Source organism: Gymnogyps californianus, chromosome 15, assembly GCF_018139145.2.
Source record: "Gymnogyps californianus isolate 813 chromosome 15, ASM1813914v2, whole genome shotgun sequence".
In the NCBI taxonomy this organism is placed as follows: Eukaryota; Metazoa; Chordata; class Aves; order Accipitriformes; family Cathartidae; genus Gymnogyps; species Gymnogyps californianus.
Window position 1 is genome coordinate 1,670,169 of NC_059485.1, and position 14,626 is coordinate 1,684,794.

At 50.8% G+C, this 14,626-nt stretch overlaps 1 protein-coding gene across 1 annotated transcript in view; it reads left to right on the forward strand.

Annotated features, from left to right (window-relative positions):
• Positions 1–14,626, forward strand: part of PKD1 (polycystin 1, transient receptor potential channel interacting) — a 95,628-nt gene that overhangs the window by 62,948 nt on the left and 18,054 nt on the right. Inside the window, 9 exon segments of the mRNA XM_050905724.1 lie at positions 622–768; positions 3,764–3,907; positions 5,170–5,449; positions 7,040–7,256; positions 8,371–8,521; positions 9,521–9,673; positions 11,965–12,109; positions 12,965–13,567; positions 14,069–14,225. Coding sequence (XP_050761681.1) covers positions 622–768; positions 3,764–3,907; positions 5,170–5,449; positions 7,040–7,256; positions 8,371–8,521; positions 9,521–9,673; positions 11,965–12,109; positions 12,965–13,567; positions 14,069–14,225 — 1,997 coding nt within the window.

The window sequence follows — 14,626 nt, forward strand, 5'->3', positions numbered from 1 at the left end:
TCCCTCTCCCCTTAACAGTTAAATGTCTCTAATTCCAGCAGAGGCCAAAGTTAGACTTTGGAGGAGTCAAGTGACCACAAGTCATGGTCACGATGGTCACAAGCAGGTCACTGTCCTCACATGCTGAAATGGTCTGACCCTACAGTGATAGAAGGGCAAGGGAGAACTGCCCTTCGAATTCTTATGGGAGATCCACCTCAGGAGCATTTTTTGATTGACTCTGGGATTCTTTTGCTTGTAAAAAGTCATTGTTTTCTATCTTTACCTCAGAAAAGAAAGATGCGGAGTGTGTGTGGATTAGACTTTTGAGTTTAATGTGAGCTTTTTGTGTTGTTTGACAATGTTTATAAGCTATTTAATGAAGAATTAATTGCTATAAAATAAGAATTTGAAGCTCAGATGAAATACAGAAGTATTCCAAGTACTGCTTACTAACCTGAAGAATAGGATAATGTGCTTTATTGTCCATACATCACCCCGTTTCTCCCACCCCAGCGGTGGCATTGTGCAGTAAGATCTGTAACAGTGACTTTGTGTGGACCTGAATGTTTTGGCTGTGGACTAACCCGATGTGCACCCGTACCAAGGAGGGTTTGAAAGTTCTTTTCTCCTTGCAAGCAGAGCTCGGCTGCAGGGTGCTCTCTGAATTTCAGTGCCAAGGAAGGAATTGTCACAATTTCCAAAGCTGTATTAGAAGCAGATGTGGAGTATACGTTCGACCTCACCGTCAGGAAGGAGGGTATGAGTCCCGAGGCAACAAATCAAACCGTACGTACCACAGACAACTGTCGCTTTCTGTCCTTGTGTGCCTGTTGCTGGACATAGCCGAGCTGGAATTCCACGGCCCTTTTTCTAAGGAAGTTTCTAGAGAATAGCGCTGCCCAGCCACGGGTGACTCGCCAGGCTGCTTCCCCTGGCCCGATCTGAGAGCTGGTGCCAGTTCAGCCGGGGGTGTGGGAGTACCGCTACCTACCTGCACCAGCCAGCACGTGAAAGGAGGGGAAGCAGATTTTAGGGCATCGCTGGGGCTCCATAACCGATCCCGTCCAGGTCATTGGCAGGAACAAACACTGATATTTCCAGTGATCTATTAGTGATCATAAGATCTATTGGTGATCATAAGATCTATTCATCTTATGCTGCCTTGGGCAGCACTTCTTGCTTGTCCTGCCAAGTCCTTTTAGTTTCTTCCTTCCTTTAGACCTTGCGTTAGTCCCTCTCTGTGCAGAGGCTGCGTTAGTGACCCAGCCCTGAACGATACTGGGCACCGTTCCTGGGACTGAGAGTCTGCGACTGCAGATCTGCCGTAGGAGGACAGCAAAGGAGCCCGTGGTTGATAGCTCTTCCAGCACTCTGTGCAGTCCCGGGCTCTTCCCATGTCACAGCACCGGGCTCTTCCCTGATTTTTGCCCAGAGAGAGCTTCCTAAGAGCTGGTACTTAATTTTACTGTCAAGAGTTCCTCTCTTCTCTCCTTCTGAAATTTTTTAAGGGAGGATTTTTTTAAGTGCATGTTGTTTATGTCAAATTAAGCCTAACACTGAATGCATCTGCAGTCCGACAGCAGTTATGGTTTATGTCAGAAGCGTTCATCGTGGTGCGTTTGGCAATTAGAGATATAGTTAGTCTGAAAGTGGAAACTCTTACTGCCTGCGTTTTAAACCAAAGCTGGAGGATAAAAAGAAAAAAATTAAATTGATAGTCTTTCAAGGACATTCCGTACTATCTGGTTTCCATGCATGAGCGCAAAACAATGATTCCAGTGTCGCAGGAAATTTGCAAATACTGTAGGAATGAATGAAGCTTCAATGCGCTCCGGCTTAGTGCTGTGGAATATTTATCCTCTTTTAAAAGTCTGCCATATTAAACAATGTCTTCATTACTGTCTGTCTTTGAATTCAGAATATTCATTATGCCAGGGCAGAGGGCTCTGTCGAATGCTGGACAACGCCGTTTCCTAGGGGATTAAAGGAATTTAGACAAAGTACAGGGGTCAGAGCTCAATAGCTGTTGTGTCTGAGCCACCAGTGCTTCTAAAGCTCTCCTCTCTCTGAGTGCTTTGCCAGGAAGGTGTGGTAGACGTCTTGAGATGTGCAGCTTAGATCCGAGCTAAAAGCCTGGAACAACATGCCACTCTCTGGAAGAGGTGGTTCTTCCAGGCTGCAGAGCAAAATGCGTTTGATGCACAGTGGGAGCTGTGTTTTCTGGCTATTTTTATCATCATTCCTGTCTCTCGGGGACATAGGTAGTGTCAGAAGTGATGATGGTTCTGCACAGGCAGTGCACTCGAGAGCCCAAGGGTCAGGTCCTGAAACATGGTATGTGGTTCTAGTCCATGCGTTGCAGTTCGGAGCAGGGATGGGGGAGTGTCGTGGTTTAACCCCAGCCAGCAGCTCAGCACCACGCAGCCGCTTCCTCCTCCACCCTCCCAGTGGGGTGAGGAGGAGGAAAGGGAAAAAAAAGTAAAACTTGTGGGTTGAGATAAGAACAGTTTAATAACTGAAGTAAAATATAATACTAACAATAGTAATAATGAAATACAATAATAGTAATGAAAAGGAATATAACAAAAAAAGGAAGGGGGGGGGGGGAAACCCAGTGATGCACAATGCAGTTGCTCACCACCCGCTGACCGATGCCCAGTTAGTTCCCGAGCCGCGATCCGCCCCTCCCGGCCAACTCCCCCCAGTTTCTATACTGGGCATGACGTTCCATGGTATGGAATACCCCTTTGGCTAGTTGGGGTCAGCTGCCCTGGCCATGCTCCCTCCCAGCTTCTTGCACACCTGCTTGCTGGCAGAGCATGGGAAACTGAAAAGTCCTTGGCTTAAGATAAGCGCTGTTTAGCAACAACTAAAACATCAGCGTGTTATCAACATCATTCTCACACTAAATCCAAAACACAGCACTGTACCAGCTACCTAGAAGAGAGTTAATTCTGTCCCAGCCGAAACCAGGACAGGGAGACAGCGGGACCATGATGGCTTTGCACAGGGCAGCACATCCTGAGTAAACCCCGGCTCCCTGGCTTGCCCTGAGTCCTCTGTTACTCTGGACTGTAAACGCTTCCCTTTTAGCAACCTTCCGAGTCGAGGACAGGGACCCACAGCCCCACACTCCTGTGTCCACGGCAGACCTGCTGTGACCCCACCGGGTCAGGCGCTCCACGGCTGCAGAGGCAGGACCAAGAGTTTGGCCCACACAAGACAAAGGAGAGCTGCAGTTGCTTCCCGGGGCAGGTGCTCACCAGATATTTGGTCTGTGCTGTAACGGAGGCTTTCCTCCTCCCAGTTAGACTGCTCCTCTTTTCCAAACTCTTAACATGGATCCCATTTTTGTAGGGCTAACAGCTGTCCTGAGATGGTCAGTATGGCAAAGTGCTTCAGTTAGCATCATCCCCACCCGACAGCACAAGCAGGACTCGCTGGGAATTCAGCACAGGGTACCAGAGGGACATTTGGAAAGCGATTTATGTTGTTAAAAAGTGTAAATAAAGTAAATCCAGAATTGCCTAGATTGGCCCAGCTTGGCATTGGGTGGCTCTTGAAAATCAGTGGCAGAAGAACTGGCCAGTGTAAGAAAAGTGATGTAGCTTAAGTCTGACATGAAATCCTTTGGAAATCCCTTTCTGCTGTTTCCTTAGCACAGGCTGGGCTGGTGCAGAGCAATTGCTCCTTGCAGAACCAGATGCAGGGATGTCTGCTTCCCGGTTTGATGTCTGTATTTTTGTCTCAGATCTTCTGATGGAGCCTCTTGCTTCCCCAGGTATTCATCAAGAGGGGGGGAGTCCCTATCGTGTCCCTGGAGTGTGTTTCCTGCAAGGCTCAGTCTGTCTATGAAGTTAGCAAGAGCTCCTACGTCTACCTGGAGGGGACCTGCCAGAACTGTCACAACGACTCCAAGCTTGGGGTAAAGTCATCAGCAGTGCTGGTCTCTGCTTCACCTTTGGTGGACTTCAGGGAGAAGGGGAGAGTCAGAGAGGACAGGGTGGAAGGAGCTGTGTGAAAAATAAAGTCCTGGACCTAAACTGCCGTAGAGACAAGGAGGGGAAACAGTCTCTGACCATAAATGCAGTGGCAGGCTGGGTCTGGCTGGGGGGATGAAGAAGGCTGGCTGATACTGGTCTCTTCATCACAGCCCCTGGAACTGGCTGCAGGACTGGCTTGCAGAGTCAGAAGTTTAAAACAGGCCCTGCACGGAGCTTGCCTGGTGTGACATGGGGCTCCCGCGGGCCGGGCCGTGTCTTGGCAGCATGGAGGAGGCTAGGAGAGCTTGTGAAGCAGGTTCCCCATGTCCTGTGAACACTGGACACCCTGTGAGATGTCCAGCGCTTTCCCTTGCCCTGGGTTGTGCCTGCAGGCTGCGGGACACGTGGCCTGTCAGTCCTCCATCAGTGTCTCGACCTACCCAAGGGCAAGTCCTCGCTGGGTCATTTTCAAGCCAAGCCCATGAGTGACCAGCTTGTTTCACAGAAAAGCCACTTTTTTTCCTAGAAGAGATCTGTAGATTATTTTCTTCTCCCTGCTGATTGGCATTTTGCCCATTATTCTGGTGGCTCAGGCAGAGGTGGTTCAGTCTCTTCTGATCCCGCAAGTCCCTCATGCCCGCCTCTAATGACAGATTCCACTACGCAGCATCTCTGCAACCTGTTGAATGAAGCAGGTCTCAGAAGTGGAAGTCCTGTTGCGAGAGCTAGTCTGTATTGCTCCCAGCAAGCCCAGCATGTACTTGCATGGCATTTTCTGGCTGTCTGTCTCACTGTTCCTCTTGTTATCGCAATTGTACCTTTGTGCTATTAACAGTAACCATCCAGGACACGTTCAGCTTGAAGCATATAAAACATGGTATCCCGTGGAGACTCCACCAGTACTTAATTTATTTCCTGTGTTTTGTATTCTGTATTATGAAATATTCTGTCGGAGGGTGATGTAATCCCAGAGACTAAAGTAGATCTCACAGTGGAAATATTCCCACCAGACATTTTGGAAAGGTTCCAGTTCTTGTTGCTGTAGCACACAAGACTAAAGCTGAATTATCAACTGCAAATTTGGCAGATGCTCCCACTAGAAATCTGTTGCTTTTTATAAGAGACTCAATCTGAAAACATTTTAAGGACATAACTTCAGATTTAAACAAAACCTCTCCTGTCTTTTCCCTCTTCATCTCTATAGAGATGGGCAGCACACAGCTTTAAAAACAAGTCTCTCATCCTGGACAAAAAAACTACCTCCACTGGCGACACAGGAATGAACCTGGTCTTGAGGCAAGGGGCACTGAAGGACGGGGAAGGATATACTTTTACCCTTCACATCACAGACCTCACAACAGGGGAGGAAGGATTCGCCTCCATCGATCTGCTCCCAAACCAGCCGCCCGTTGGAGGATCCTGCCGGCTGTCTCCCAAAGGACCCCTCAGGGCACTGATGGCGAAGGTGCACTTTGAGTGTGCAGGTGAGAGCGTACGGACAGCGGTGCTGGGCGCCTGCCAGCCCTCTCTGCTCCTCATGGGCAAAGGTTTCTCATGACCAGTGTGCTACCGGCTGCCCTTCTTCCCACGGATGCGTTCTTTACCCCGAGCTCCTACCCCAGGACACTGTTGGCCAGGGCTGAGTTCAGAAGTGGCTCTTTCCATTTCTGATCCCAAAAGCTTGGACCATGAGCAGCTTTGTGTGCCCAAATTATGGAGCTCTAAAATTCATGGTAGCAGGCAGGCACTTTTTTTAATCCTTATTCATGTAGTTGAATGGTGATATCCAGGCCAGGACAGTACTTGGAGAAGAAACCGGTATTTCAGTGCAGGAAAAAGAAGATAGGTGCCCAAAACTGAGTCACACGTATGTGAGAAGAGTCAAAAGACAAAGCACTGGGGCCTTCTCTGCCATGTGGGCTGGATGTTCCTGTCGGCGTTTACCTTCTCAACCAGCTGCAGAGATGGCAACAACGAGTCTAGCTTTGGAAGAGTGGCCTGGCTGACGTCCTGTAGCCTTGGGCCAAGGAATAAGTGCCTCTGAAAACCATATTTCCCCAAGTGATTAGTGTTAGAGATTAATGCTGTCTGTGCACAAATGCTGGGAAGCCACGCTGCAGAGGAGATGATGAATTCTGCTGGTTCTGGGATGGCTGGTCACCAAAACCCAGCTTAAGCTGGAGGAGAAGCAGAAGTATATTCAGCACGATATGGTTGTAACTTTGGTATGTTTTGAGCCACCCAGAATAATTATGAAGTCAATACCTCTTTGGAATGGTGGGAATTTTAGCTCTTAGTGATTGTTTTTAAGCTGAAGTAAAACACGCAGGATACAGACCCGCTGGTCGATGTCCAGTGCAGCGAGCCCTGGCAGAGCCAGCACCTTCACTGGTGCTCGCTGGCAAACGTGCAGTGAATTTCCCAACTGCCCAGCTCCCACGGGACTCCCCATAATTTCTGGGAGCTCCAAGGAAACCTGTGTGCAGGTTTTATCCTAGAATCAGTTGTTCCTGAGATGTTGAACTGCCTCAGGGCTGCGCTGAGCCTCTGTCTAATGTCAGGCTTTGCAGGGCTTGTGCAGAAGCTGTGGCCTTGGGTCAGTGCTGTTCCCAGCCCCAGAAGAGTTATTCCCATTTTTATTTTGCTCATGAACTCTTCACAAATCCCTTTAAACGTTGCAAGACCCAAACACCTAGGCAAGAAACCCCAAAACATCAGAAAAATTCAAAGAGGGTCAGAGCTTTACACTGCAGGGCCTGAAGACATCCCTCCAGCCCAGTGGAGTCCTCAAGCTGTCCTCATTGTGGGGATGACCTGTCTCTCTGCCAGAGCAGGGTGACGCCTTGCTGGGGACAGCAGTGAGGGCAGGTGCCATGCTGAAGGGCTGAGCGGGGTGGGACACACCAGGGGAGGGAAGGGGGACACACCAGGGGAGGGAAGGGACACTGTCCATCAGTGCCAGCTCTGATGTCCATCAGTGCCAGCTCTGATGGACGGACCGGGCTTCGGGGTGGTGGCTGCAGCCCCGCTCTGCCCTTGCCTCGTCAGACCCCCTGTCTGGGTTTGTTTTGCAGGCTGGCGAGACACGGAGGACGCGGAGGGCCCGCTGGTGTACATCCTCCTGGCGTCCCGCTGCAGGGCCGGGCACTACCACGAGTTCTGCATGTACAAGGGCAGCCGTGCCGAGCACAGCGCCTTCCTGCCCCCAGGCTTTCACGAGAGCAGCTTCATGGTGTCCGTGTCAGTCCTTGTTCAGGACCAGCTGGGAGCGACCGTGGTGGCCATTAACCGGTAAGACCCACCGCTCGCAGGCTGGGCTTACACGGCAGTGCCAGTGTCCAGCCTAGGCTCCTGGACCACAGTCTTATGGCTTGACCACTGAGTCCCTGTCCTGAAGGGCTTGGCAGATCCTGGGTGAAACGTTTGCCTCCTGGAAGAGGCTGTTAGCAGGAAGGTGAGGGGAGGCTCAGCAGAAGTGCAATACAGAGAATTCCAGTCTTTGTGGATCATCGCTCGAGGGGGAGACTTTCCCATAAGTTACTGCTTTCCTGACCACCTCCTCAGTTTCTCTTTCACTTTCTCAGATCTCTATGCTCTGTGCTCCGCCACTGTCTCTGCATCAGGAGCCCTCAAAGGAGAGTTGGCAGCACCAAGCTCTGGTGCTGCGGGTGGCCTGGGGTCCTGCTGCTGAGAGCCAGGGAGGTCTCATGTAGCCAAGGTGGAGAGCACATGCATTAGAATAGGGTGGAAGGGATTGCAGCTCGAGTCCCAAGCAGGGCCAGTACCGTGAAAGCCCAGTTATCCCTTCTGCAAACGCCCCTTGATTTCCAGTGTGCTCCGTGCAGGTGACAAGTGCCCACAGGTCTTTGGGCAGCATCCTGAGCTGGTCTCTGCTGCCTGACCAAGCTGTAGGACTGCTCCTTCTCAAGGCTGATTTGCAGCTCCCCGCACTGTACATGTGGTCCCGGCCTCCCAGGCTGGAGCGCACGGTGCTGCGGTGCCTGCGGAGAAGGATCTGTGTCCCAGCTGTTCCTCAGACCCCAGGGAATGATGCCAAAAGCAGCGCAGCTCCTCCCGGCACACCAACCCTGTTTTTAAGTGCTCTTTCTGCTCCATCAAACTAAACCTGGATTTTCTGCTCTGGGCTGAATGCACCCGTGTGCATACTCCATCTGCAGCTTCACAGAGCTGGACCAGTGAGGAACCAGGCTTCAGGTCCGTGATGTTCCTACACACAGCTGGTGCAAACTGGGTACCAGGGCAGGCGTCAGCAAGGCTGTCTTTGTTGTTTAACCACCTGCTTCCCCCCTCATCTTCGTTCCCAGCTAAAGGGCAGATTCTGCCCCCTTCCCCCAGCCCCGTTTGATAGGCTGCACTTAACCCAAATGCCTCTTTCCCTTGGCAGCTCCATGGAAATCGGCTTACCCGAGGGGTTCCCCAGCCTCTCCCACTGGCTCTACAATCAAACTGACACCGTGCTCCAGGGCTTAGTGAAACAAGGGGACCCTCAACAGGTCATTGAGTACTCTCTGGCCCTCATCACCATCTTAAATGAGGTAAAGCAGCACTCTCTGCCCAACAGGGGCCTCCAGAAGGTCTTGCAATCGCCAGTAATGTTCTTTGGCTAGGTTTTGTACAGTGATGTAGGGAAGTGACTAATGCTACAGTTTTTCATGTATATCAGTGTACATGCATGCTGGGAGCTGGGCTGGAGCTATTTTCATGCATCAAAGAGAGTAACAAGCTCCAGACACACAATGTCCGGGGAAAGCAGAGAGGCTGCAAAATAAAACAGAGGTCCCAGAGAAGGCAGTGGCCTGGGTGTCTCCCATGCAGCCTGCTTTTTTGTCCTCATATTCACGTAGTTTTTCGTCTTGACTGCCAACCTCAAGTCTAAACACTGAATTTAGAAACAGAAATCTTAGCCCAAATTCCTCCACCTCCTTCACGCTTCCTCTGAGCCAGCCACCCCACTCCGACTCAGCAGGGCTGGAAACTCCCTGTAGCTGTTCAGGTGATGCTCTGGGTGCTAAGGAGACCTCCTTGTTCTCACTGCTGAGGTAGTGCAGCTAGAAAGATCTTCTGCCTGCATACAAGGCTCTTAATCCACAGTGCAGAAGCATCATCCTCTTGGCAGCATTCACTTTCACTCCTACCTGAAGTAGGGCCCAGTCCCTCCACATGCATCTCTATAGGCAGAGCAGGAATTTTGGTCTATACTTATGCTTTGCTGCCCACTAAAAGCCTGCTGCATGCCTGGAAGCCAGGCGGGGGCGATCCCCCTGAGCACAGGGACTGTGCTTAGCTGGATAAGGACTGCACACTGCGGTACTACTTAGCTGTCAAGTGCAAGACTGTTAAGATAATTGCTTGGAGAGCACAAGTGAAATTGAGGAAGTTCTACTGAAAAACCAGCTCATTAGATCACCCTCTGGGGAGGAGCACAGGCAGGGAGATACAGAGCGCAGGGAAGAGGTGACTTCAGCACAGCTCATCATCCTCCGAAACAACCTGATACATTTCCTCACTCTACCTGCTTTTCTCCCCCCCCCCAGTATGAGCGGTCCATGCTTCTGGAACCTGAGACTGGCAATGAATTTGAACTCCGGACCTGGACTCGCAACAATATCACAGAAACCCTGAACTCGCTGAACGTGAACACAGTTGATGATATCCAGCAGATCTCAGCTGCCTTGGCGCAGTGCACGGTATGTTCCCCGTCACCACCTCCAGCCTCCGGCTCTTCCAGGTGCAGCTTAGATGCTCTTCAATTCTTGTTCTTCTTCCCTGTCTCTCTCTCTCCCCCACACATACCACACAGGGAAGACAAGTATCACTTGTTGACATCTTTAGGGTTTCTGTGGTGATGTCCTAAGTGTTGTCAGCTCTGCCCCTCGCCGTGCCACCGATCTAGCAGGCGTTGGTAAGATGGTGTATTCATGTGCTGGAGGACAGCACCTAAGAACTCTGTGCTTCTTCTCTGGTACCAGTCCTGGTGTGGCAGCTTGCTAGCAAGTAGGTTCCTTCACTTGCAGATGGAGACTGTAGGAGAGGCGTCGGCAGACTGGAGAAGCACGGGAATAAATTGCTGGGGGAGTTGCAGAATCTCCGAGGACAGGCTGGACTCCATCAGGAGTAACACAAGTAGAGCCGGACCTGCCTTGAGCCAGGGGACAGCGCCAAGGACTGACGTTCCTTCCAGCTCTATTTCTACCATACGAGATTAGAAACACTGCTCTGCTCCACTGCTGACTGGAAGCGCTGTGTTCCCCAGCCAGCTCGCAGTTTCAGCTCCCCAGTGCTGGGGCTGCTGCCTGGTGGATTTAGGAGTGGCTTTATGTGTTTTGTCAGATGGGCAAAGGGAAGAGAGCCCAGTTATATAATGTGCTTGGGGTTTGGTGCTCAGCCAGTCGGCTCTGGCATGCTCTCCCTCTCCGCCCTCCCAAATCTTTGCTTTCGGGACTGGAGTCAGGTACCCTGGCCTTGGCTGCGCATCGCCTCCCCAGCCAGGTCAGCCACCTCGCTCAGCGGGAACAGGCTGTCATTGAGATGATGGACAGACTACTGCATCCCACCCACAGAGTCCCTATTCTGCTGCTCCTTTCTCTGCTTCAAAGTCTGTAAGCCTCAAAAATCACTTCTTTCTGTTCATGTTTGTTCGGGGATTTGGGGTTCGGCACATCCCATTCCGATGCTGGTTTGGTTTGTTTCAGTCTCTCCCACGTGCTCTTGCCCTGCGACTTGATCCTACTGTGGAAGCTTAGGTCTAGAAATAGAATTTTTGTTCCACGGGAAAAGCTGACGTTCCAGGATTAGTTTGTGCTCTGGATTGGAATGAAAAGCTTAGAAAAACAGCAATCTAGAATTTCCCAAGTGGTTGAGACTAGCGTGGAGTTCACACATTTCCTTTCCTGCAGAAGTGTCAATCAGTGCTGATGCTTTTTTGATTTTACCTACAGAGGAGAGGAAAAATCAGAATGAATTTCTCCTGGAGGGGAAAAAAAGAATCTCAGTCTTCTTAGTCGATTCTCCTTCCTAAGCAGTAGCTCCCCTTGGGTGGTTCCTCCCCGTAACCCTTTTTCTTCCCCACATCCTTGATATCTGACTGTGCCTTGTGGACTCCAGTTTACATAGTACGTCCTCGCTTCTCATCGCTTACAAATAAAAGCAGAAAAGGGGGAATTCTAGACCTGTAGATGCTAATTTGATTCTTCACCAAAACATACGGTGAATCACATCTGAATCCCATGATGATTAAAAGAAAAAAGATGAATAAGAGCTAGGAACAGGGTTGTGGTAACAGCTTCCATGTGTTGCCTCAGTCCCTCCCATCCAGCCCTCGAGAGTGTGGGGAGCTCCAGGCCATGGCTAGAACATTCTGTTTCTTGGACACATCTGGGAGCAGAGGGAGGACATCCATCATGCCTGAGTGGCAGGATCCCTCCCACAGCTTTCAGGAGTATTTGGACACTGAAATGGATTCAGTAAGGGCTAAATCTTGCTTCCATTGAAGATAGCGGAGTGGATGCAGGAATCCTACCCAGCTCCTTCTGGTTGATTTCTGTAGGAGTAGTGTGTGGCCCCAAAGGGGTGCTCATGAGATGCAACAGCAGGAGACGTGCTTGGTCCTTACAAGTGAACTCCAGGGAACTTGAATATGCAGCCCCTTATTGCTCTTTCCAACCCTGATGCATCCTCCGTCAGACTCCTGGCATGCCTGCCTGTACGCTGGCAGATTGTAACGTGAGGGGAGGGAGGTGGAAGAGTCTTGGAGACACCGCCAACTTCTTGGCATCTCTCAGTGTGAGCAGAGCAGCCATGGTCTCTGCAGTCACCTCCCTGGGGCTGGAAAGAGCAGGAGTGACTTTCAGAGTGCAAACGGTGTTTGAACAAATGTGCTCAGGTCTTTGCAGGACCGAGCCAGCTGAACTTGCCTACAGCTGCCTTCGTCTTTCCCTGGGAGTGTTCCTACGGAATCGAACTGTGTTTCCCTTTGCAGGTGGTGAGCAAGGAGCTGGTTTGCAAGTCATGCCTGACAAGGACCTTGAACAAGCTGGAGACCATGATGACCATTCTGCAAGGGGAAACGACTCAGGGCACTGTGACGCCAACTGGCATCGCCGACAACATCCTCAACATCACAGGTCAGTGTTGTTCATGCGGGAACGGGTGACAGTTGACCAGGCACCGCTGAGGGCACAGGTCCCCCTGCGCAGGGTGCTGGGCAGAAGGAGGCTGAGGGAAGCTTGGCGGGCTTTCTCCTGTACCATTAGGCGTTTGGCCTTTTCAAGCTGTTAGGAAAATTGCGTCTAACATTTGGAGTGTGGCACCACAGTACTTTCTTCTCCCTGTACTTTCCCACGGTTGTCCTGGCTTTGGCAGCTGCCTCTGCGGACATTTAAATATGACAGTTGTTAATAAACTCACTAATACTCCAGGGGATTCTCTTTTTAGTAAACAGTGAGTAACAGCTATGGCTTCCAGATGCTTGCCTTCCTGGTTGCAATCTGGGGAGGGTGCCAAACTTCACTGGGGCACCCGTGAACACTGTGTGGAAATTCCCACCTGGTTACCCTGGGAGGAAGCAGAGACACATTCTTTGCACTCCTTGTCATGCACTTCCGAATGTTCTCCACTTTATAGTGCAAAAACTTAGTAACATATGTTTGCTTTATCCATTCCTTCCCTATTTCCCAATCTGCCGTTCTAGTCACTATACAGGAGGAAAATGAAGCCTGTTGTGATTAAGTATTCTCCACCAAATTTTGTAGATTAGCCGAGAGACTGCAGGAATTGCTGACAGCTCTATTTTTAGCTATGGGCTACTGAATACTTCCAGTGCAGAAGGTCATGTGCACAGTGTAGAGTTACAGTGGGAAGACAGTAAGGAAAGACTTGTCTGATTGTTTTGGGAAGGTGTCAGATGTTATCTAGACTGTAGCGGTTATCTAGGCTATTTACCACTTCCTCTGTTTGCACCTTTATTTCTCTCCTGGCAGGTGACCTAATTCACCTTGTCAATACGGTTTCACAAGAATCCAAGCCCCAGGAGCTGCTTGCTGATTCCCACAATTTGCTGCTAGCTCCCAAAGCCTACAACCTGTCTTCCAGCCTGATGCGCATCCTCATGAAGTCTCGAGTGCTGAATGAAGAGCCCCTTGAGCTGGTGGGAGGAGAAATTAAGGCCACAGGCAAGCGGTCTGATCCCTTTAACTTGCTTTGCTACGAAAACACACCAAACTGCCAGTTCTCCATCCCCCAGGCATTCAACACCACCCTTTCCAACCTGACGGATGTCATTCAAGTCATGTTCCAGGTGGACTCCAATCCTTTCCCTTTTGGTTACATCAGCAACTACACCGTGTCCACGAAGGTCGCCTCCATGGAGTTTCAGACACACAACGGGGTGCAGATCCCCATTGGGAGCCTGGACTCAGAGAAAGCCATCACCGTCATGGTGTCAAACAACACAGACGCTGACAATCTCTCTGCTGGCACTGAGGTCATCGAGGCAAGAACATCTGTGAACCTAATTGTGACTATGGAGAGCAACAACAGAGAAGCAGGACTGCACTTCCAGCTCACTTACAGAGTCCTGAACGGTAGCGCAGACAGAGCCAACTCTTTATGCTCTTTGCTATTTCTTCCCGTGGGAGAGGAGGGCTGGGTGTTGCAGCAAAGGAGAGCTATGTTAAGAGATAACTGGTGTGGGAGGGGATGTCAGGTGTAGCCAGCAAGTTCCACACTGCATGGCTGAGGTTCTGGCTGTCACGGGCATTATCCAGTCCCCAGTGTAATCCTTGCTTGTGGATTCTGGCACTGAGAAGCCTTTTGCTTTTCCCAGCCCTTCTGTTGAGCCATAGCAGCACTGGAGGGAGTTTGTCCAGTCCCTCTCTTGGTCAGGTACAATGGTATCCAGAGTCTCTTGCTCAGGGATCCTCTGAACTGCAGACTGAGAGAGTGCAATCTGGAAAAGCATCTCTCGTGACTTTCTGCATTCCTGATATTCCTCCCTGAACATCCACTGCTGGCAGCAGGCTTGTGGTCGAGCTCTCCCTGGTGTTTATAAAGTACTTTCTGTTTTTTCTCCCCCTCCCATGCAGATCACTACATTGCAAGCGAGCCTGAGCCATTCATCATGGCTTACCTCCATCACGAACCAGAGCCCAATGAGCATAACTGCAGTGCCTCTAAGAAAATCGGCCTGGATGCCCTGGCTGGAAGTGACCACAAGCTCTACACCTTCTTCACCTCACCCAGGTAAGAGAAGCCTCCCTTGTAATCCCTGTCACCCACAGGCTGTCCCGTGGATGTATGTGGGGGATGCTCAGGGCCTTGGCATGGTTTATACCAGGCTGCTTTGCAGGGCTGGTGCCGTCGTAGCTATCCACAGTGCTCTTCTGTCCTCGGAGCAGACAGCTCTCCTGGGCAGGGAGCTGCAAGCTGCCATTCCTACGCCCCAGCATTGGCACCTCTTCTACCCTGGCACTCCCTCCTTCCCAGACATCTTCTGCCACTGGTGCAAAGGCAGCTCAGTGCTCTGTGATTTGCTTTTCTGATCCAGGTGAGGGAGGGTTCCCCTTTTCAGAGCTGTAAATCCCGTTCCCTGTGAGTATCGTGACCCTCACCCAGAGCCTCTCCTGCTGATGAGTCTCCCCCCG